A 24472-nucleotide genomic window follows, 5' to 3' on the forward strand; every position below is an offset into this window, starting at 1 on the left:
ATGAGATCAATTTCTTGCATAAGTAATCAAAGAAACGGTAGATCTTCCGGACACATTTTATTGTTTTCCCAGAACTTAGGCTTACATACCTGTTCCTGCTAAGAGTCACAAAAGTTCCTTTTTTTTTTTTTTTTTTTTTTTAGATTTTATTTATTTATTCACCAGAGACACAGAGAGAGAGAGGCAGAAACATAGGCAGAGGGAGAAGCAGGCTCACCCAATGCAGTTCTCAATCCCAGGACCCTGAGATCACAACCTGAGTCAAAGGCAGATGCTCAATGTTGAGCCACCCAAGGGTCCCAAAAATTACTTTTTTAATCCCAAAGTACAATACTGTTTATTCAATATAATTTCAATTTATGGCAAGGCATTTTGCATCTCACAACACAAAATATGCTGCATATGTTTATGTCACGCTAACTGGCAAAATATTATGATTTATATTTTTATCTTTCTTCCTTCCAATCATTACCATCTTCATTCAAAAGACTTAGAATGAAATTATTAATAGCAATGAAATGAAAGAAGGTATCAGAGGAAAGAAGGCTTTGTCCTATTATTAGTTACCACCCAGAATTTGTACCAGTGGTTTTCTATCCTGGCTACATATCAGAATTAGAATCCATTTTTAAAAAATGTTCAGGCCACATAGAGCAAATAAATCAGAATTTCTGGATGTCGTCTGGATATCCTCTTTTTTTTTTTTCTGGGGTCACTCTATGCATTTTATTGACTACAGGGAAGAGGCCACCTCCATGTCACCAGAGGTGCTCACAATTTCTTCAGCCACTCCAGGCTGGGGCCCTGGGGGTCCTGGGGGTGTCTGGGCACGTCGGGCATGTTCCCATCATCTCGGAGGGGCACTGGATAGTTGTGGGGTGTGGCCTGGTTGATCATGGTGGCATATTTGGTGAAGGGACTGAAGATGGGCAGAATCACAGCGAGGCCCCGCATGGTGAAGGACGCAACCAGCACCGGCTCTTTGGCCCAGGCGTCCTTGAGGAAGGCAGCAAGTCTCCCGGCCACCTTGGTCTCTGCGGCGGCGGCCTGGATATCATCATTTTTAAAAAGCTTCTTAGGTGATTATAATGACAAGCCAGGACTGAGAAACACTGTTCTTCTATACCATAAACCTAGATTTTCCCCATTTTAACTTGATTTCTTTCCTTAGCATAAAGTTGCTATTTGAGATGTTAAGGTATATCCAGTATCCTCAGTAAAAATGTTTTAATTCACTTATTCAACAAATATTTGCTGAGTGCCTGCTACATCCCCCATGCTACTACATATAGAGGGGAGGTAAAGAGTACTGAGCAGGAGCCATAGTCCCTTTCTTTAGGGAGATTATGGAACAAAAAGCAAACATTTAACAAGTAAACAAAGGCTATTTAAAAAGTAAACCAAAATATTATAAATTATAAGTGGCATGAAGTAAAAGCCTGCCTGAGGACATTACATATAAGCTGAGATTTGGGGGATAAATGGGAATTTACTAGACAAGGAGCTGGAGAAAGAGTTTTCCAGACAGAGGAACAGCACGTGCAAACATGCTGAGACAAAGGGTTAGGCTTGTTCAGGGAACTGAAAAAAAGGAGCTGTGGTTGGGACAATGTGAGGTGGGAGAAGGGGCTAGGCTGAGGGGCCCACATGGTTAGGGGGTCCGGTTGTGTTAAGAACTATATAGTATGCTCTAAGTACAATAAGAAGCTTTCAGATATTTAGAAATGGGGAGAGGAGGTGAGGGAGAGTGACAAAATCCAATTTACCTCAATTAAAGGGAATGAGTGCTCCTCCTTAAACTACCAGGAGACATTTCAAGAGTCAAATGCTCGGAAACTATGAAATGATTAGTGGAATCATTTAATAAAGTGTTTATGAAAATAAAGCATATATTTATAAATCACAAACACACACACACACACACACACACACACCCCGTTGTCACCTAAAGTTTATTCATACTAACTAGTAGAACAGTTCATGTCAATAGTGGTACTGGAGTGCCTGGGTGGCTCAGTTGGTTCAGCATCTGACTCTTGATTTGGACCCAGGCCATTATCTCAGAGTTGTGAGATTCAGCTCTATCTGGGGCTCCCCTCCATGCATGGAACCTACTTATATTCTCTCTCTCCCTCTGCTCCTCCCCCTCCACACACATTCTCTCTCACTCTCTCCCTCAAAAAAAAAAAAAAATACTCAGCTGTACTGTTCCTTTTAATAACTAATTTTTTAATACAGTGCTGGCTGTTCTGCAAAATTACAAGCAGTGTTTGTAATCATTCTCTTTTATTGCCAAACCTAATTGCTGTCTTTGTTATTGTAGAACCTGAGTTCCTTCTGAAGAGGATGAAACACTCATCCATTTGCCCAGGAAAGGCAGTATTATTTTAAGGAAAATGTTGCTTTGATTTTCATTGATGATCTTTAGCCAGTTGATAAATCTTCAAAGAGAAACTTATACCTACATACAAGTATGATGGATTTCTGATACGCTAATAAGATCGGTCCTATGAAGAATCCCAGGAAGATAAATATACTCTGGGAACAAATGGCTTTTTTGCTAAATGACAGATTCATTGGTTTTAATGACTTCTTCCAAGCCTTCCTTCGGCAAATATGGTGCCCCAAAACAAATCACCAGTAGTGTGTTTAAATTATAATTTAATGACTTAAATGAATCATCTATGTGTTCGTTTAAACAAATAAGTGTGATCCTTTATATTAATTTATGAGGACTGTCATAACAAATTCTACAAACTTGGTGGCTTACAGCAACAGGAATATATTTTCTCATGGTTCTGGAGGCCAAAGTCCAAAATTGCCAAATTTTCCACTTTAGAGGAAAATCCTTCCTTGCCTCTTCTAGCTTCTGACACTCTGGCTTGCAGCGACATAACTCCAGTCTCTGTCTTTACATGGTCTTCTTCCCTGAGTCTCTCTCTGTCTCCAGTCTCCATCTTACAAGGACACATCACTGGATGTAGAGCCCATCCAAAATCTAAAATGATCTCATCTCAATATCCTTAATTGCATCTAGAAAGACTGTTTTCAAAAAAGGTCACATTCATGAGTACTGGGGGTAGGACTTGAATATATCTCTCTAGAGCACAAAATTCAATGCACTATACTCTCATAAGCTAAGTAGTTAATATTATGATTGGCTATAAATGAAAAAGCTCTCAAAATAATAGCAGCGTAACCAAGAATAATTTATTTTTCTCTCAAGATAAAGCTCAAGTAGGAGGACAATGTCAATATAGCTCATATATAGGCCAGGGTATCAAGGACTCAAACTCTTTCTATCTTGTTTATATAAGAGAATGGCCTCTATTCTTAAATTTGCCTCATGAAGCAAAATAACTACTCTATCTCCAACCACCATTTCTGCATCCCAAATACCTAGAAAGTAAAAAGATAAACAGAAGAATATAGCTTTTTCTTTTAACAAAACTTATTGAAAACTGTTCATATCACTACCATTTACATCTCATTGCCAGAATTTAGTCATATGGCAAACCTAGCTGCAAGGGAAGCTAGGAATTCTAGTTTCTATTCTGGGTGGGCATTTGCCCCCCTAAAATTTAAGGATTCCATTACTGAAGAAGAATCGGAAAGTGGTATTGAAGAACACAAAAACATCTCTGCTCCAATGGCGAAATAACCGCCCAGGATTGTTCTTGAAGAACTAAACATCCTGAGTTGCTATGTTCTATTAAAAAAAAAAAAAAAAAAAAAAAAACAATGCCTGCACAGGCCTGAATTTACTCTAATCTCTGAAGTGAGCATATTTTTACACTTGTTTCCCTTTGGATTTCTTTTCCCTAATTATTACCTAATTTGCTTGTTTGATCTCCATAGAATACTGTGATGTCTCCACCAAATGTACCAGTTAAAAAACTATTACATTTATTGGCCAGTATAACAGTCATTCCAATTCCCTTGACTGCTAATCCTTTCTTGAGGTACTATCCCCCTGTATCTCATTGGGGTAAGGACATGAATGGAAAGCAAAGGAGCATGATTCAAGTAACAGGGGGATTGCATCCTAAAGAAGGAAGGAACTAAGTGGACTTGGGAGATAACAGAAGCAGCAGCAGCTTCCGTCCCAGCAGGAAATGAGCAGTTCGTTTTACCTCCAAATGTGACTGAAGAACAACTGTTTGACAATTGAAACTTAAGGCTGAGTAGTAACCGGGCATCTCATCTGAGCTGATGGAAGAAAGACATGCCTCAGGAGCTCCCATAATGGTAACATTCAGAGTCAATTACAGACCATGGCATTAACTGGGGGAGTTAGCTTAGTGTAGCAGAAAGGAGATGGAGGAGGAAAATCTGCTCTATGAAATAGAATTCATTGGAATGAGATCAGGAAACAAGCCCCAGTAGGCCAGCCAGGGTAGTGGGTCACCCTTATTCCCTACTAGAGACAAAAAAGCAAAGACAAAGAAATCCAGAAATGAAAAAAGTGCTGGGAAGTGGGGAGAAAAACTGTCAGAAGCCTCTACCGAAGATAGATTCAGAAAATACTTGTCAGATATTGCCAACCACAACCACAGAATACAGTATCCTCTGGAACTGTGCCCCAAGGAACAAGCAAGCAGAGGATATTTGCCAAGTAGTGAGTGAGGAAAACATGTCTTGATACCTTGATAGGTGGAAGTTCCACCACAACCTGCTAGTGATATCCCATTTACTAATTGTGAGGACAAGTCCAGCGAGGTAAAAATTGACTACCACTTTCTCAAATACATGTACTTTTGTACTTAAAGTACCAAGTCCGTTTCTTCAGTGACCCCCATTTCTGTGGGCTCTAGTGTTAATCCTAAAAATAAGATTGTTTTTGTAATAAAACCAACAGCCAACTAATTTCAGGTCTTCAGTTTTTCTGTTCCTAGGCATACAACTTCTACACTTATCAATAAATCCATGTTTTATTATTCCCTTGAGTCTAATTAGGGAGACAAATCCTCTTACTCTGAATCACTATTAAAAGGGGCAAATCCATATCTCCCATTTATAAACCTATGAAGGGAAATCCTCTGAATTCACGCCCTGGCAGAAGAATTCATGTGTATCCAAAATGGTAGAGAACGAAAGATTTCTTTCACTCTCATAATTTGGAGCACAGATTTCATAGTCCCCAAAATATTAAAAAAGAAGAAGTAGCTTAAGTAACATACCAACCATTACCAAAAGTGGTGAAATGGTTGTGTGATTAAAAAGAACTTTTGTCTATTGTTGGATCAGACACCCATCATCTGACCAGCTGTAGCTCAGATGATTTTTTCCTTCCCGAATGTTCTTTTTTTTCTTTCACATCTATAATAAGGGGAGCAAATCCCCTACAAACACTACAGAGTTCACATAAAAATAATATAAGGAAACAGATGTGAGGGCATTTGGTGCAGTACAATGAAATATATAGATGCAAGATGTTCGTATTTCTACAAGAATGAACACTTCCCTCTAGGAGTATTTTGCTCAGTATTTTGCTCACTTTGACTCACCACAGGACCAGTGTAATTGCCAGAGTGTTGAGAGGATTTTGTTTTATGTTCATTGTTATATAGTTCGTGTTCCCATTTCATCTTTTAGGTCTTTATCTTGATTCTTTGATTTGTTTGCTGAATTTTCATTTTGCTTGCTCAGGAATAAAAATCTTCTGTTTGTGATCCCTCCACTGCACAGTTTTCTCATTCCGCAGCATGGAATTGTTGGTGTGTCTTTAAAGGCTTCATTCAGGGGACCACACAGGCTTAAACAAGGAGTGACTTCAGTTGTTCTCTCATTGCTGATTAACTTAGCAAATCTTAGAAAGACAAGAGAACAAGTTAGTTCAGTGGATGATTTGGTGGAAGAGGGGAGCAGGGATCCTCAGCCATGCACTCTGCCTTTCAACCCCGGGAAGCCTTTGAAACACATACTGAGACAAGGATGTTTTTCCTTCACACCAGACTCCATCCACCCTGGCCTCCAATTTTTCTGACAATAATAATCACAGTAGCTTTTTGAGGAACCTCAACTGAACCAAAGAGTAAGACAAAAAGAGTCACCTACTGAACAAAAATACCAACTTTACTCCTGATGCAGACTGGGTTAGAAGACTTAGGTTACCATGAGAACTGAAATGAGTTTGTTCATTCCCAATATTTACTCTCATTGTCAGAACAGCCTACCTAAAGAAAAGTGTGAGACCATGAGGCACACACTCTTACCCAGGTCACTGCCTCCACTTCTCTAAGCAGAGAGTGGAAAGAAGCACACCAACTCCCCTCACACACAGGACTTTTAATAGAATAGTTCCCCACAAGCAAGGAAATTTGAGTAATGGCTATCACTAGACAAACACGTCACCAAGAGGAAGAAGGAATTGGTCCAAAGGTTGGGAGTACATAGAGACCATCACTCCTCACAGAAACCAGGACTCAAGGGAGAGATTTCTCTCTAATAAATACTAATAGCTAACACTTATTGAGTTCTCACTATGTGCTAGATACTGCTCTAGAAGCTTTACCTAGATTAACTCATTTGATCCTCATAAGAAGCTTTTCCCATAAAGTACCATTGTTATCCATTGTTATCTCCATTCTACCGAAGAGGAAACTGAGGCACAGAAAAGTTAAGTAACAGGAGAGAAAAGAAAATCATGTCCAAGCAGAAGACTCACCAGAAGGCAAAGCAACATTGTATCACTTATAGGAATTCCTGGAAAGTCCAGCCCAGATGGAAGAGTTTCTTTTCTTCTATATTTAGGGTTTCTCTTCCCAATACAGCCAAGGCTGTAAGAAAATCCCAACACACAGTGCTGCTCACGAACTGGGCTGGTCTTGATGGGTACGACAGGAAGGAACGGAGGAATGTTCTCTCTTCAAAATATCTCCCCCTTTGGCTGGGGTGGAACCTGCAGGAAGTCCCCACTGACTTCTCTGCTGGCATTATTGCAACCAAAATCAGCTGTAAAACATAAGTGTGATTAAAATGGGGTAAAGATGAGTTATAAACAGGGACACCTGGGTGGCTCAGCCGTTGAGCGTCTACCTTTGGCTCAGATCCCGGGGTCCTGGGATGGAGTCCCACATTGGTCTCCCCGCAGGGAGCCTGCTTCTCTTTCTGCCTATGTCTCTGGGCTTCCCTTTGTGTCTCTCATGAATAAATAAATAAAATCTTTATTTAAAAAAACGATGATTATAAACAGGATTTATCTCCTTGCAACATGTGAATGTAAAGGTGGGGGTTAGCTCCAGGAAAAGAGCCCTAAGGAAATGAGACTGATTGAAGAAAGGTGAGAAGAAGGAAAGAGCATTCTCAAGCTGGAGAGCTTGGTGAGAAGGGCTCACAGATGTCCAGGAAGCAATGTGAGGGCCCCACGACTAAAAGTGTAAATACAGAACAGGGGATGGTCTGCCCCTCTCTCATGCCTTCACTTTATTCGACTTGATGTTCCCAAGCCCTTTGAGGGGGAAGTTTTCTTTTAAAAAAAAAATTTTATTTATTTATTCATGAGAGACACACAGAGAGAGGCAGAGATGTAGGCAGAGGGAGAAGCAGGCTCCATGCAGCGAGCCTGATGTGGGACTTGATCCGAGGTCTCCAGGATCACGCCCTGGGCCAAAGGCAGACACTTAACCGCTGAGCCACTGAGGCATCCCAAGAGAGAAGTTTTCTTATAAAATCCCTCTCATTTGCCAAAAGGTCATTATTGCCTGTCTATATTAGAACAAGAACACTCTTCTGTCCCTGAATCTCTTCAACTATCCATTGCCACCAACACATGCCCTGAGAGTCTGTAAAGTCAGCAATGATACAAAAGACATCAGTTCCAGGATGTGATATATAAATATAGATTATAAGGATACCTGGGTCGCTCAGTGGTCTGCCTTAAGCTCAGGGCCTGATCCTGGAGACCCGGGATCAAGTCCCACATTGGGCTCCCTGCATGGAGCCTGCTTCTGCCTCTGCCTGTGTCTCTGCCTCTCTCTCTGTGTCTGTCATGAGTAAATAAATAAAATCGTTTTAAAAATAAAATAAAAATAAAATAAATATAGGTTACACATAAATATATGTTTTTATATAATCTGTATATAATTTTATATATAACTATATATTTACATATCAGTATATTTATATATACAGGCTATATATAGGCTATATATATATACTTTACATATGAAACATCAGTTCTATAATATCAGTTCTCCCCTTCAATATATTAGTTTCCTGTGGCTCCTATAACAAATTATCACAAACTGGGTGGCTTCAACAGAAATTTATTCTCTCACAGTTTTGGAAGCCAAAAGTCAAAAATCAAAGTGTTGGCAGGACTGTATTCCCTCCAGAGGCTCTAGGGGAGAAATCTTCCTTTCCTCCTCCATCTTCCCGTGGCTGTCCACACTCCTTTGCTTCCTTGACTTCTGGCCACACCACTCTGATCTCTGTCTCCATGCTCATATTGTCTTCAATATATGAGCAAATTCAATATGTAGCAAATTCTTTGCAACATCTTCTCCTCGTCATTCAGTCTCAAATTTTTTTCTGTCTTTCTGTCAAAATCACTTTATTAAAGATCTATCCAGATAATCCAGGAGGATTTCATCATCTCAAGATTTTTTTTAAGTATTTTATTTATTTATTTGAGAGAAAGAGAAAGAACAGGAGGAGGGGGAGAAGCAGACTCACCACTGAGCAGGGAGCCCAACATGGGGCTTGATCCCAGGACCCTGGGATCATGACCTGAGCCTAAGGCAAGTGCTTAATCAACTGAGCCACCCAGGCACAACCTCATCATCTCAAGATTTTTAACTTAATTATATTTGCAAAGGCAATTTTACCAAATAAATTGGCATTCACAAGTTCTAGGGACTAAAATGGAGCCATATATTTCGGGGCACTACCATTCAACCTACTATATTCCATCAGAAGAACAAGCGAAAAAAAATGAGAAAATAAATGGAGTAATAGAGCCTCACCTCATGCCACTTCATCAAGTTAAATACTAAAATGAGAGATTGTATGGCAATGCCCTGAAAAAGTGTACCAGAAAAGAGCACTGAGTAACTGTCCCAACAATTTTGACAACCAGGCATGTGATCTTAGATGATTCATTTAAGGCTTTCAGGGCCTCAGTTTTCTAATCTGTAAAAGAGGGTTGTTTGGATGTTCCTTGAGTATCTTCCAATCTCAACATCTTATGATCCCACAGAAATTTCCACATATATTGTAGAGCCCAGTATGCACACTGTTAGAAAACAGACAAAAGTAATGTTATTATCCAGCAAACATTGCTGAATGCCTTCTTTTTGCCAGGAAAATGAAGAGGGTTCTGCACATCAATACATAAGCTATCGCACTAACTCAAGCAATCAGCAGAATCTCTCAGTGATGCTAAAATCAACAAGCCCCCCTCCCCAACAAAATTAAACTGTTTTAAACAAGTCTACCCTACCCAAAAGGGGGGGAAAAGGGTAAGAAGAAAAACCTGGCATAACGAATCTGAAGCAAAGTGGCCTGGTTGCCACTAAACATACCTGATTTTGTTCTGTGCTAGGGAGATACTGTGCTGCAAAAGAAAGAGTATGCATTCTGGAGATTCAGTTCGATCTGAAATTGATCCCAATCTATGAGATCTTGAAAAAGTCATTTAACCTTCCCAAATCTCTCTGCTTTTGTGGAAAATGGGAAAACCACAAGAATACCATGGGGAAATAGTGAGAACGCAAGTGGAGAAGGTATGGAAGTCATTCAGTGGCAGCTGCCTGGCATGTGCTGTTTCCTTCTGTTTGCCCTGCCCAGGAGAGAGTAAATAGATCTGACCTTAGACAAAGCTGTAAAGTGTTTGAAGTTCACTTTTCACCTGCTTTCCCCTACTTGTCTTTTCCCTCTTAATGGTAACCCTTCCAGGCAAGGAATTTGTCATTTATAGATGTTTATTTAAAAAACGGAAATTACTCATACCAAAATGTTACCCGAAGCAGACTTCTGATTATTTTGTCTCTCACTGTGGAATGTATGTCACAGAATATTTAAATGTGAGCAAGCAGGTGACAGAAGATCAGGGTGTGGGAGCAGAGAAGCTGATTTTAAAGTCCTCTGAAATGAAACTAGCCCCTCGGCAGACCCAAAGGAAGATTCTCATTAGGTATTTTAGAATTGCATGCAAGGACTGAATGCAACAGCATGTTGATTCCTCTCTTTCTTACAAAGTCAAGCTGAAAGCTAGAAACTCATTCTAATCTGCTGTGATTTAAATAATGACAGTACATATTCATAAGAATAAGAAGCCTATCCCATTGTCACATTTGCCTTCCCCAAATTTACTTAATGGGAACACTTCTCCTTCCCCAAGATATCAAGATGTATGATGAATGTTTTCTGAAAGAAATTTATGTCGTGTGGATATTTGATAAGTTTTTCAATGCCAATCCTTCCCCACAGCTCTTATCCAAGAGTACAACAAATTAGATTTCTTGTTTCTTTTCATATAAATACATTTAAAAACCAAGTGGCAAAAGATACTGAATATAATCCAGGCCAGTTAATGTTTATATGGAACACTGTGTTTATAAGGAGAAAAAAATTCTTCATAAATTCTGAATTTGTTGTAGTTTCAATACAGTTTCAATACAGTAGCATAATTGGCCAGGCCTTTCGACATCAAGTATTAAGATGAATGAAAAGGGATTATTTTTACCTTCCCAGTGCCAAAACATTCTACTGATTAGAATTGGCACAGGATACGTCATCTAAAAATATTCCAATTCGTCATTTTCTGCTATATAAGACCATGTCACTTTTTTTTTAATTGGTCTGAGACAAGGAGGTTTTCATTAACTCTTACCAACATTATTCCAAAGAAGAGTTAGCTTCAGATAAAGCCATATACTTTTTAATTATGTGTAACTGTGCCAAGATATTCTTGGGGAGAAAAAAATAAAAAGCTCCCTCACAACCCTTACTAAGAATCTTACCATGGGGACTTTGCTCTTATTTAAATTAAGAGTCAATCCTTTATTAAATATATTCTAACTAAAAAATATATATATATATATATTCTAACTAGCTATTACTATTATGGGAAAATCACCTCTATGAATGAGGAGATTAGGGGTAGGAGAGGCAGGGAGAGTCTGAACTAAATTGTTTGTTCTTTACAATTCATCAACACTCAGAGAATGCTTTCGTAAAAACATAAAGCATTACTTTTACATTTTAAGTATTATCCTATATAGAATGTAGTGTGCAGTTAAACTTTGTGCTAGAGCTTAAGGACTTCATGAGTTCACTAGGGAATGAGAAAACACCTTTGGTAAATAAATTAGAAGTACTTAAAGGATTGATATTTCAGTTCTCTATATGAGTCGGAGAGTTTTCCCATTCTAGTTATTATTTATCCTATTCTTTATTTGTTTTTGTTGTCAAAATTATAAGCAGATAGAAATTATAGGAAATGTTGATATATTGTATATGTATATATGTGTATAAATGTTTATCACACATTTATAAAGGATGACCTATCTGAAATCATAATGCTTTACATGGACCTCCTATTGGGAATATTTAAATATATATTAATTTTTCTATATATGGACAACAGAATATTGACAGAGAATATATTCACATTTATGTGACTCTTTTAAACCATGTTTCTTAATTAAAAAGGGTGAAAAATTAAACAAAACACTATCATAAAGTTTAATGTTACTTCTAACTAGATAGCTCTGATTTAGCTTATGATGACTTATTTGTATAAGCTTTTTTTTTTTTTTTTAAATAAGTTGGAATTCAAGTATAAAGAATGAAAATCTGGCCAGAACAAAAACCTAAAAAAAAAAAAAAAAGAAAAAAAAAAGAAAACCATTGTTCAAAATAATAATGACAACCACAATCAATGACTTACAAAATAATGAGATATTTTTCAGCTCAGCAGTAATATTTACCTTTTTTTTTTAAACATTTTATCTGTTTATTCTTGAGAAACACAGACAGAGGCAGAGAGAGAAGCAGGCTCCATGCAGAGAGCCCAATGCAGAACTTGATCCTGGGACTCCAGGACTCCAGGATCATGCCCTGAGCCGAAGGCAGAAGCTCAACTGCTGAGCCACTCAGTGTCCCAACAGTAATACTTATCAACTAACACCTAATAGTTATTTAAAAAAAAAGTGACTATTACATCAGAGTCGGCTTGGTTATTAGCTGTTTTGAAGATCTAGATTCACATCAATTTCATAGTTTTCAGATGTCTGGCAGGAAATCAGACATAATAAATCAATTAAAATCAATAAACTTTATCCAGATCAGCAATTCACTGTATTTTAGAGAGAATTAAGTTTTTCTCATTTCACAAAAAAAATGTTGATTTTTGTTGTTTTCTCCCTATTCCTCAACTCCACATATCATATCTTTGTCTTTCACTATCTATATAGGTCATAGCAGGTTGGCAGGGGCCAATGACCCAGTAATAAATAGAATACAGACATAGGGGACACCTGCGTAGCTCAATGGTTGAGCGTCTGCCTTTGGCTCAGGGCGTGATCCCGGATTCCCAGGGTCGAGTCCCTCATCGGGCTCCTTGCATGGAGCCTGCTTCTCCTCCCTCTGCCTGTTTCTGCCTCTCTTTTTCTGTGTGTCTCTCATGAATAAATAAATAAAATATTTTTTAAAAAGAGAATACAGAAGTAGGATCCTAGGGGGCAGCCAGGACTCTTGCACATGGTAACAGAGGGATAATTCAAGGGCTCCATTGCTTCTACCCCAGCATTATGGCTCAAATACCTCTGTCCTGGCAGACTCCTCATTCTGCATGGGCTGTATGACCACCAAACCTGGAACTTCTGGGGTATAGACTCTTTTGAGGAACTGTCACAGATATCATTACCTGTAGGAGTTTGCTGGTTTGATGGCAAAGCAAAATGATAGCAGCCTTGAACCTGATGGAAATCCTCATCTTTGCATTCCTTCAAATCCTGGGAGCCATCTATAGTCAGAATAAGCTTACTGATTGGCTTACAGATTTCCAATGAAATAATCCTTAGAGGGATCTGGAAATAATGTACTTGCCCAGTGTTTCCAAACCTCCAAAAGATATATTTAAAAGTAAAAACTGGGATCCCTGGGTGGCGCAGCGGTTTGGCGCCTGCCTTTGGCCCAGGGCGCGATCCTGGAGACCCGGGATCGAATCCCACGTCGGGCTCCCGGTGCATGGAGCCCGCTTCTCCCTCTGCCTGTGTCTCTGCCTCTCTCTCTCTCTCTCTCTCTCTGTGACTATCATGAATAAATAAAATAAAATCTTTAAAAAAAAAAATAAAAATAAAAAAAAAAAATAAAAGTAAAAACTAAGATAGCAACATTTAAACTAAATCACAGCATCTCTTATGATACAAATTATTATAACAAAATGATTGCAGACATGAGAAATTAACTTCACCTGTGGATAAAGTAAATTTTCCATCTAAAAATGTAATACTGTTTAAATCCAACCTGGGAAACAAAAGCCTCAAAAAAACAGTCTCCTAAAGTCATTTTGCAAACCACCCTACTCTCTACTCTCTCATCTTCCCCAGCCCTGCACCCTACCACACCAACCTAACCATTCCTCTTTTCTTTCCTTTTTTTGTGATCATTTGCATATAATTAAAAGATTTGGTTAGTCTTTTTTTTAAAACTCAGTTCATGCCCATTGAAAATCTAGAAATATTGTTTCCATCATCCAGAACTCAGCCTCACAAATTACCACAAATTAAATCTACTAAATTGAATGTATCATCTGGCTGAACCACAATCCTAAATGGTGACTCTGCTTTTTTTCCTCATTTTTATTCTGTCATTCCTTTTCCTTTCTTGATTTTTGTCTCCCTACTCAACACATTCTTGCGCAGTTAGCAAAGTGGAGAATGAGGAAAACATACATGATTTGTGTGTACCCTTTTAAGACATAAGAAGACAATAAATATTTCAAGATGAAAGGCATTATTTTCATTTTTACCTACATTTGTAGAACCTACTTGATTTTTGTAAATCAGGAAGCAATAGAATGATATTAATGCTTTGGGAAAAGAGGGATGAGTTGTCCAAAAGATAACTGTGGCAAAAAGAATAAAGAACTATAAGGATATGGCTTTAACTTCTGCAATCCTCAGCTGCTCTCTTATAGGAGAGGAAACTAATACTAAATATTCTCCATAAATACATCCCTGAGAGAATAGATATTTCAGGGAGAGGGCATCCTGGATGGCTCAGCAGTTCAGCGCTGCCTTCAGCCCAGGGCGTGATCCTGGAGACCTGGGATCGAGTCCCACGTCAGGTTCCCTGCGTGGAGCCTGCTTCTCCCTCTGCCTGTGTCTCTGCCTCTCTCTCTCTCTCTCTCTCTCTCTCTGATGAATAAATAAAAATAAAAATCTTTTAAAAATCTATTAAAAAAAACATACTTCAGGGGAGAATGAAGAGAGCAAACTTCAAAAAAGAAAACAAGTAAGAATCCTATTGCTTTTGATTTGTACATTACATTCAGGAAAGAGAACTTTTTCACATAGTCCAGCAAAAAATGTTGGAATATGTGGATTTGAAAGAAGAAAGAGCATTTACATGCAGATAAAGATAATGATGAAAAAAATCATATTTGTTCCACGATTACTCCAACATTTTCCTTCAGGACATTTAAATATCTTTCAGTGAATCAGTGATTTCAGTTTCTTGAAGTCAGACTTGGGAAACATACTAAACACACCTGTGAGAAAACAAGCTTCTGAACAGAAAGGCAGTTTTTATAACCTCAAGAGTGACACAGACAAAAATGATCAATACCCTCCCAAGAGACAGTGTAAATATCCAAAGTGCTAATAAGTGGAGGCGGAGCCCTCATGACAGAAGGTGTGGTATGTGTACAATTTCCAGATAAGAATGAAATCATGGCACTTAAACAGTAGCAGCAGTGTTAGTTACATGTAATATTTGAAAAATATGACAACCATCTCAATCTGCTCAAGTAGCTCTCATGGTAAGGGTGAAATTTTATCAACATTGGTTAACTTATGGTGTGTTAGAAAAATAGCAAGGAGATAAATTGATGGATTAAAAGATAAGCTACTCACAGGCAGACAAACAGAAGGACAGATAGAGTTACAATCAAACATGTACTTTACTCAAAAAGATAATAACTAGCCCCAAGAAGTGACGGGTCTGCTAGGAAAGCCTTGAACATAGAATTTTCTTTGTTTTTAATTTAGTTCTCGCAGTGTCATACTGCATAACTGAGGATAATGCTTAAAAGTCTCTAGGACACTGTTTTCCATCTGTTAAGTGAGGCTAATGATATTTTCATATAGTTTTTTGAGGGTAAAAGACTTATGAAATATTTGAAAGACTCTGGAAAAAAATAAAAAAATAAAAAAAAAGAAAGAAAGACTCTGGAAGAAATGCCCTCTATTAATTGGAGCTATTTTTTTTTAAGATTTTATTTATTTATTCATGAGAGAGACAGAGCGAGAGAGAGGCAGAGACACAGGCAGAGGGAGAAGCAGACTCCATACAGGGAGCCCGATGCGGGACTCAATCCCGGGGCTCCAGGATCACGCCCTGGGCCAAAGGCAGGTGCTCAACCGCTGAGCCACCCGGGCGTCCCTAATTGGAGCTATTTGACATGACATTATTTTCTTTAGTAACTGGAGTTCAGCCAATAGACAGAAATGCAGTGTATATATGAAATGATGAAGCATCTGAATGCACTATGAGGGGACCTTAGGGGGTTCTTTGCTGAAAAGGGGACTGGCTATCTTTCTAGCAGTAATTTCGACATAAACCAAGGGAAAGGGTTGCCCTCTAGATCCTTTCCAATTCTGACGTCTATGGATCCTAATTTCTCCTGCCCATTAAAAAAAAAAAAAAATGTTAACAAGAGACCCACAATATAGAGATGGAAAATAAGACTGTGCTTGCCCTCACACTTTACTTTCAAAAATACCATAGAATTTCACAAGAGATAGTCTGTATTACAGTATAGGTGGTGATCCCCTTTAAAATAAATTCAACTACCCGTTTTCATTATATGACCCACTCCTCATGTACCTTTCTCTACACACAGCACAAAGGAATAAGAGCGTTTTTGCCAGGAAACAGGAAACCATATTCTTCTTCCATTTCTTCTTCTCCTGTGCTTCTTAAAATTGGAAGCCACACATGCACTTATATTTATCTATCCCTTCTGGAAAAGGTCAAAGTGAGTCCATTTTAAATCATTTTTGACAATGGGACAAACTTGAACTGGGAGCAACCTTTTGGACCAGCATGTGGTCTGCTATGATGAAAAGGACCTTGTAGATGACTCACTGGCATTCTCTCCTGGCTCACATTCCACCACCAACAACCAGTATATGGTCCTGCATTGGTACCCACAGACGACTGTGGGATCATTACCTTTCCCCTTTATTTGTCTCTTAACACCCATCCACTCAAGGTTTCTTTTTCAGTACAGGAAGTCAATTTCCTTAAAATCTCAAATGACTTTACTACAGTAATAAAGGCATTAGACTACAAACTAGACAGGTAGGTAATGATAAGTAAAATCTCATTTCTCCTTTGAGTTTGGCATAGTGTAGCACCAATAACCAGATTCCTAACAGGTTTTTCTACATTTCATTGTCCCACTCCATTTGTATGTTCTTGCAATGTGGATGTCCCTATTACTCAGTCCTTGTTTATATTTCTCTCTGGTTTTAGGATAAAACTACTCAAATTTCAATTTTGACATCTTATTCTCCCTCAGAATATCTAGGAAAGAGTTCTTGTAAACTAGATTCCTGAGATCTTATACCAGGCTTAGGCCAAACCTGACAATCTGAGCACTAATTTTCCTACCGTTCAGAAATATCCTAGAAATATCCCTGAAAGAATATTATCTTTCTCTTTCCTAGAATGACCTGCCCAGGACAAATAGTAGACATTGGTTTTTCTGTCCTCTCTAATTTAATCATGTCTCTTTTCCTCCTCTCCAGCACGTAAAACATTTCTAACTTTCTCTGTCCCCCAGGTAATATATTTGCTTTTCTTATCTCTGCGTTTTCCTTCTGTTTTTTCAGATGTTCCACATGGAAGGTCTATATTTCTCTCCTCCAGAGGATTCTAACCCTCCTGTTATGGTCACCATCAGTTCGCTGTACTACTAAAGATTTGGGACTTTTGAGCTAGAAAATCCAGACTCAAATTCCCACTGTGCCACTTAACACCCATGTGATCCAAGGTAATCTCCCACTGACTCTGCACACCAGTGGCTAAAAGCTAGGTGACCGTGGGCCAATGACATGATCACTCCAAACCTCACTGCCACTATTTACAAAATGACAGTGCCTACCTTACAATGTTGGTGAAAGGAGTAAATGTGATGATCAACACAAAACTGCTCAACATGATTGCTAAACAAACGAAGCACTCTAGAGATATTACTTATTGCCATTATTACTAATGTAGACCCATACTATGTATACTGGGTTTCCTGTCTTCACTTTGTTCTCAAAACAAATGCTATTATTTCTTAAACCTAGGCTTCATCATACCTCATTAGCCATGATAATTTCCCTCAACAGTCCACATGAAGTTTGGAGTAGTAAGCTGGGGGAGTTGCAAGCACACCCAGACTTTTTACATAGTCAGAGCCATTTAAGCATATCTGAATTTGAGTTTTGATGAGTCCTCACTTGTTCCACCTCTTCCGTGTGCTACAGCTCATGAACAGGGCAGCTTTCACCTAAATACACCAAAACCTAAACACAGATTATGATAATAAGAGAGCTGCAGCTACAAAACATCATTGAACTAGAGACTTTCCATAAAACCACACAGTGAAGACCACAAGGGGAGAATGGACATGCACATCAAGAGCTTCAGGATCCCACAGTTGGGGGAGGTGGGCTCCAATTCAAGAGAAATGCTGGATGGGAGATCTGACCACTGCATCAGTCACTTCACTGACTCTGGGTATTTTCAGCTACAATTTCCAATGTGTCCTTCCTCCTCCCTCACTCTGAAGGCCATTCCTCCAGACATGAGAGCCTGTTAAAGAGAGTATATTCTGTGAGAGAGCTTGTTCCTGTTGCTGCCAACTTTTGTGAGAAATTCCAAGAAAGTTTACTAGATCCTTTTACAGGATGATGTGAAGTACAGCATTTCAAGTGCCAATTATTAGACAAGAAAGAATTTAGCTTTTCGATTTTGTTGTTTGTGGTGGTGATGATGATGAAACCCAACCCACTTCCCCCAAAGGTAAAGAGAAGACATAGAATACTACAAATTATTACTTGTAACAATCAAAAAGGAAGTTCTGAGGTGAAAACTGGGAGCTGCGTAGATTAAACTAATTTTTTATGTTATTTGAAAACCAAGGTTATGCTGGCAGAAAGGCCAGCTTAAAATCAGACCAGAAGTTGAACTTTCCTAATAACAAATATAGACTCAGACAATAACCAAGTCTGGTAAAGGTGCACAAGCCCTCACAGCTTACCTGACACAAAACCAGAAACAATACTATACTCCTGAACTCACAGGAACAGTCAACTTAAGGGGTTTACCCAGTTCAGGGTGCCTCTGCGGATTTATTTTCCGAGGTTGCCATCAGAAATTAAATTCTGTATAGCAACGTTTAATGGAAACGCAGATTAGTCAAAGTACATGAAATAGAGCAGTTTGTGTCTTAATTCCCACTATTATAAACGAAGTTAAACCACTGTAGACTTTGGGGGTCTTCCTTTCACTGATGATCCGGGGGTATTATCCTCCCTAATGCCAATAACCGTGTTGACATATCCTTTCCTGTCTAATTCTGCATGTACTGAAACTAGGTGGTTACAAATAAAACCCTGAGACATAATTTGCATTTGAATGAAATAATCCTGAAATTATTCTGCTTTTTCCTGTGGCATTACTTGTTGTTCCACAGAACAGGTTCCTTTGGGCCTCCCACTTGCCATGACTCAGTGCAGATGACGGCCAGAGAGCTGATTGAAGAATCCTGAAATTGAGGATTCTGATTCCTGATGCAATCTATATTCCCAGTCTACTACACTAGTTTCTCTTTATTCACAGTTTGGTAAAGAATGCAGGTGGAGATGGTGTGGGCACACTTGCACACATGTTCAAACTGCTTAGAAAAAGGAATGGGCAAGAGAGTGAGTATCCAAGGTTAAAATCAGGCCGGCATTTCAGATTTCAAGAGATAACTGAGAAGGGAACATCTGTTAGATCCCCTGGGTTGGAGGACAGTCTGTGTAAGTCTTCATATCTCTTGAGTCTGTGCACATTGTGGAGAGGGTGGAGTCTTCCATCTTCAAATCTAAAAAGATTGAGCGATTTCGGAAGGCCCAGATGTGCCAAAGGTCAGAAGGATCAATATACAGGCCTTACTTGGGGGGGGGGGGGGGGGGTGGAGGAAAGGAATAGAAAACCGCTACAAAAGGGAAGCCAATGAGAGGTAAGGAAGTTTCTGAATAATTAAAAAGTTAAGAATAAGCAAACTCAGTTGCCATGGGGGAAGGAGGTGGGGTGGGGGATAAAAATTAAAAAAAAAAAAAAGTAGTTGATGTGGTAATTAAGAATTTGGTGAGAGCCTGGGCAGGTCACCTCCTTCCTCAGATCAGAGCCCCATCAGAAATTCTTTCAAGTGTCCTTCTGCGTCGCCAAAGATGACAACAGCAAATCAATAAGTGCTTGAAATGAAAGGGGTTGTTGGCGAGCCCCCAGGCTACAGATTTCCCGCCGCCAGCCTTTTCTGAACTCCTAGCGTGCCTTTGCACCGCCTCTCTTAAGAAGAGCTACCTTTTATTCCTATTCTCAGGACGAAGGTAAGTGCTCAGTTAGCATATCTATTAAATGTCGGTTCTAGTTCCAGCTCTGCGAGCGCGCCGAGAGCGCGGCCGCAGCTCGCCCGCCGGCCGGCCCGGCGGCAGGAGGGGGGCGGACTGGCCAGGCCGTCAGGGGGGCCGCAGCCCCCCGGGGCTGGCCCGGCGTCTCCCACGCTTTAGCACTGCTGGGTTACAGCCCAACGGTCCCTGCCTGGCAGAGCAGAGGGCCGGAGCCACCGCGGCCACCAGAGCGCCCCTTGAACTTCACTTATTTACAAGCAAGCACAAAAATCATTAAGAATAGGCAAGAACCAGTGCTCCAAAATTACCGCTCGGCATCACCGGGAACTCCGTCCTGAGTTCCATACTCTGCTCCGTTACCCTTCCAATATTCATCCCTCCCCTAATATGTCTCGATCTAACAATCTTTCCAGACCCAACATCCCCGGGACGTTTTAATTAGGTAATTCATTAGTGAGTCAATACGGACATTTATATATTCTTTTAGCTCGAGTGGTTAAGTACTAATTTCGAAATGATTATAAAACACCGGAATAGGCAACGCATAATAATTTTAATTTATATGCAAATCAATTGGTTCATCTTAATGCCTTTTTGTTTTTTTTTTTTTTTTAATTATTGTATTGTAGCATGGGGGTACGGATCAAAGCGCCCGAGTGGACAATTCGGAAACCGGACCTGGACTAGGGAGAAATTTTAGAACAGCCAACAAATCAATAATGTTTGAGGCAGTTAAACATCTCTAGCCATTGGTATTTACATACTCGCTTGTTGTCAGATAAGGAGCTGGGGAAATTGCTTGCCAGGGTTGAGATCATAATCCAGAGTGAAGAAAGTAAATGATAGCACGCACCCCGCCGCGGCGGGCTCTAAAATAATACTGTACCTTTCCCAAATGCTGACTCTTGGGTGAGAGTGGGTTGGTGGAGGTCAGCGCACATTTGTTCTCGGTTTTGCCCCCCTCTGATCACAAAATTGTATGTCCTCCCCCAGCTTCACAACTTGATCCTTGTTCTAACAGTTGTCACCTGCTTCAAAATATTGGGGGTGGGGGTATAACTCAGAATCTCACTAAAAATTATCTGGACCCATTTAGCCAGCACCCCTCTTCTTATTCTGATGGGGAGGAGGGGGGTCTGTCTAATTCCGTGTGTCCTCCCACATTATTACATTAGATAACTAAAAAGACAGAAGAAACGGCTGTGGGAAATGATCCAGTGCCTTGGCTTATCGGAGGTTATTATCTTTAGACATAGCTTAGAATTTTGGAAAAGGAAAAAGAATGTAGTCTTCCGGGGAAAACAAAAATTTGAGATATTCTAGAACAGTGAGTCTCACTGGGGATTACTAGAAGATCCACCGGAGTTGTTTACGTATAAGTGTAACATCCTTGAAATTCACAGATACATAAGGTCAGTGTCTCCCCACCCCCCGGCTCCCAGCCCAGGCGATCTGGCCCTTAAGGAGCTGGTACCTTTGATGCTACAATCTTGTTTACATCTGCAGGGCAGGGAATTGCTTGCTTTGCTTGGACGCTCCCTCTACCCCCTTCTAATTTGAAGTAATCGGAATCTAAATACAATCGCCACGGCCCCACTCTTCCATTTCTGCTCTGACGAGGGAAAAACCTGAAATCCATGTCTTAAGTCAGCTCGGTGGTTCGTAGGCTCCCCCCCCCCCCCCCCCAGCACCCTGCCTCTCCGCTGCATGCCTAATGTATTCCCTAGTGGTTCTGGGCATTAATTAGTTGTTTAATAGGAGTATGACTAAAAATGTAAAAGAAGGATTAGGAGCGTGAAACGTATGTCCAGCTCCTTCCACACACTCGAGGAGGGAATGAGAATCATTCTGTATCTTCTATTTCTCCAGGAGCCATTAGCATTTCCCACCAGCTGCTCACTTCAGCTGCACTGGCGCTGGGCGAGGCGAAGACCCAAAAGCTCAGCGCGAGGTCTGAGGCGGCCCGGACTGGGGTTAACCAGCCCCTGGCGGACGAGACTCCAGACAGAAGGTGGGGTGAGGGGAACATGAGCTTCCAGGAGCCCCCTCATCCCAGCCCGGGTTTGCAAACCTCCGAATCTTGAAAGGGGGAGGGGGTTGCACGCCCTTATCTGCGCGTCTCTCCAGCGCCTGCCCCTTTTCTCTTTCCCTCGTCTCTCCGCAAGTCTCTGAATCTTCCTGTCTCTGATTTTTTCACTCTTTTCCCACTTTTCCAAGAGATTCCTCATCCTCGCCACCAGACGAAAGGAGGTCGTTCTGCTAGGAGCGTCTCTTAATCTCTGTAAAATGAAAAGAAAAAAAGGGGGGGGGGAGGACACTAACCCATTACTCAGGGGATGGGGAGAAGCAAAAATCGTTGATGGATAGAGATGCAAAGGTCCTTCTCTGACCGCACTCCCTGGTTTGCTGCGACTTTGGATTGCAGTTGTGGGACTTGTTGAAGAAATTTTATTTCCTTGATTCAGCAGGATTTCAAAAACCAGAAATAAAAATTCTCAGAAACGGAGGGGAAATAAAAATAAAAACAGCGCTTGGGCATTTCTCTCTCATTTCTCCCCCCTTAAATAACACTGCCTTGAATTTCCAATGGGTAAAGAGAAAAAGTTTGAGTTTTCATGGATGTTAGGTGGAGGTTAGAAATGGCTTCAAAAATGTAGATCTCTCAGTCAGTTTTCTTCGTGGCTGAAGAGGCTAACCCTTTCCATAAAATGAGTCCATCTGTCGACTGTTAGCTATTTCAAAGTGAAGGGATTTAGCACTCAAAACAAATTGAGCAAGTTTGTTTGCCTGTTTTTACTGCTAACTCAAATGAATTCAAAACACGGAGTAATTCAAGAAAACACATAACATGTTCCAGACAGTCCCCAAATGTAGGGAAAGCCCAGCACCTATGTGGTGACCTGGGTTATTTTAAACGCCAGGCTTTTTGTAATGTATACATTTCACACATGCTCTCCCAACAAGTTATTATAATTTCCTAAAATTGAGAGAATTGGTATACTGATTTAGGAAGAGCAATACAACTTTTAGATGGAACTTTATTCTCTATTGAGGACCAAGGGGGAGGGCTCTTTAATGGAGGGCCTGGGAAAGTGTTGTTCCTATGCAGGAATTAATACTGATGGGAAAACCAAACGGTGGTGGTGGGGGGGGGATATGATTGCTTTCCTACGCTTTCCAAAACATTAACAGGATGCCCTTGAAATTCAAAAAAACTTTGTCTAGTGTGCCCGGCAGAAGCCTTCACACCTGGTCTTGCAGACGAATCGTATTTATAGTTCTTACGCCCAAGGCAGGACAGAGCAAAAATATCCTGTTTGCTACCCAAATACACGCCCTTGCTTCCAGTCAAGAAATCGGAAAATCAGGGTTTAGAAGTAAGGCACACTTTTCGAGTGAAAATGACTCCTATAACTTCACGTGTTTTTCGATTTTCAGGAGCAAATGTGGATTTGAGGGTGGCTTCCCTTCCCACCCCCACCGCCATCCCTTGCAATTCAATACCATGCTCGCCAGGAACCTTAACCTCGTCATTTTAAAAAATGAGATATCCGTGACCCGGGGTGAACTTGTTGAGTGTAGGTACAGCAGAGGAAATTCTAGACTCTATGAACGCCCAAGCCTTGCCCAGCGCAGCGGTTTCGCGTACACTGGTCAGTGCGCGACCGTGCCCACCTGCGCACGGACACCGCGCGCGGCCTGCCCGGGGCACCCGCCTTGACCTCGGGAGCCGGGTCCCCGCCGGCAGCGACGGGCCCCGCATCTGGGCCTTCCCCGGCCGACTAGTCTCGCTCGCTCGGGGCTGTCGCCCTCCCAGTTCTCTTCCCCACCCTCCCACCACCACCACCACCACCACCACCCACCCCCGCTCGCCCCACTTTTCTAGATTTCCCTTTAGTCATCCTCTCACCCCCACTCCACCTACTTTCACCCCAGCCTCCCGCGCGCCCCTCACTTGCCCACCACCCCCACTCCGCAATCCCTCGCCTCTGCGACCTCTTCCTACAACCCCGCAGGCCTGAAAGGTCACGTACAGGCTCTCTCAGACTCACACGCCACTGCCTCGCCCCAAACCAGCCCAGGCACTCTGTCCTTTGTTCCATTCCTTGGGCCACTTGCCCCGTCCCTTCCTCCTCCTCCGTCCTGGCTTGCTCCCCGGGAGTACGTTCCTGCCTCCCGGACGCGCGGGTCCCCCCACCCCACCCCTCTGATTTACTAGCGCTCCCGGTTCGGCACCGATTCCTTTTCCTTCTCCTCCATCCCCGCCTCCCCTCCTGTCCTCCTTTGCGCCCGCTGCGCGTCGGCTCCGGCTCCGGCTCCGGCTCCTGCTCCCGGCCCGGCTCCCTGCCCCTCGTCGCTCGCCGGGCTCGCTCTCCGTCCCGCGCCCAAGTCTCCCGCCCGCCGGCCGGCGCGCCCTGCCCTGCCCTGCCCGGCCCGGCCCGGCCCGGCCCTGCCCCGCTCCGCGTCGCCCCCGGCCGCTCCCCCCCGCGCCCGCCCGAACGCCCCGCTCGCTCCCTGAACGCCCGCCGCGCAGCCGGGCTCGGCCGCCCGCCCGCCCGCCCGCCCGCCACTGTGCAGCGGAGTTTGGTGGAATCTCTGCTGACGTCACGTCACTCCCCACTCGGAGACCG

The 24472-nt window shown here is 41.5% G+C and overlaps 1 protein-coding gene across 1 annotated transcript; it reads right to left on the minus strand.

The window, feature by feature from the left end:
• Window positions 1-705: 705 nt before the first annotated feature.
• Window positions 706-12940, minus strand: LOC100855914 (NADH dehydrogenase [ubiquinone] 1 alpha subcomplex subunit 3-like). The gene is made up of 2 exons (XM_038582453.1): window positions 12872-12940; window positions 706-1047 (listed from the first exon to the last, which is right to left on the minus strand). Exons 1-2 carry the CDS (start codon window positions 12938-12940, stop codon window positions 772-774), a joined length of 345 nt encoding a protein of 114 aa, XP_038438381.1. The 3' UTR covers window positions 706-771.
• Between the last annotated feature and the right edge of the window lie 11532 nt (window positions 12941-24472).

The sequence above is a fragment of the Canis lupus genome, chromosome 32 (assembly GCF_011100685.1).
Source record: "Canis lupus familiaris isolate Mischka breed German Shepherd chromosome 32, alternate assembly UU_Cfam_GSD_1.0, whole genome shotgun sequence".
Taxonomy (NCBI): domain Eukaryota; kingdom Metazoa; phylum Chordata; class Mammalia; order Carnivora; family Canidae; genus Canis; species Canis lupus.

Excerpts from the sequence above, each read along its gene's own strand:
- LOC100855914 (XM_038582453.1), bottom strand. The coding sequence starts at position 12,940 with ATGAGGATTTCCATCAGGTTCAAGGCTGCTATCATTTTGCTTTGCCAT. Across the intron at positions 1,048-12,871 it reads AAACCAGCAAACTCCTACAG|GCCGCCGCCGCAGAGACCAA; the intron begins GTAATGATATCT and ends GATGATATCCAG.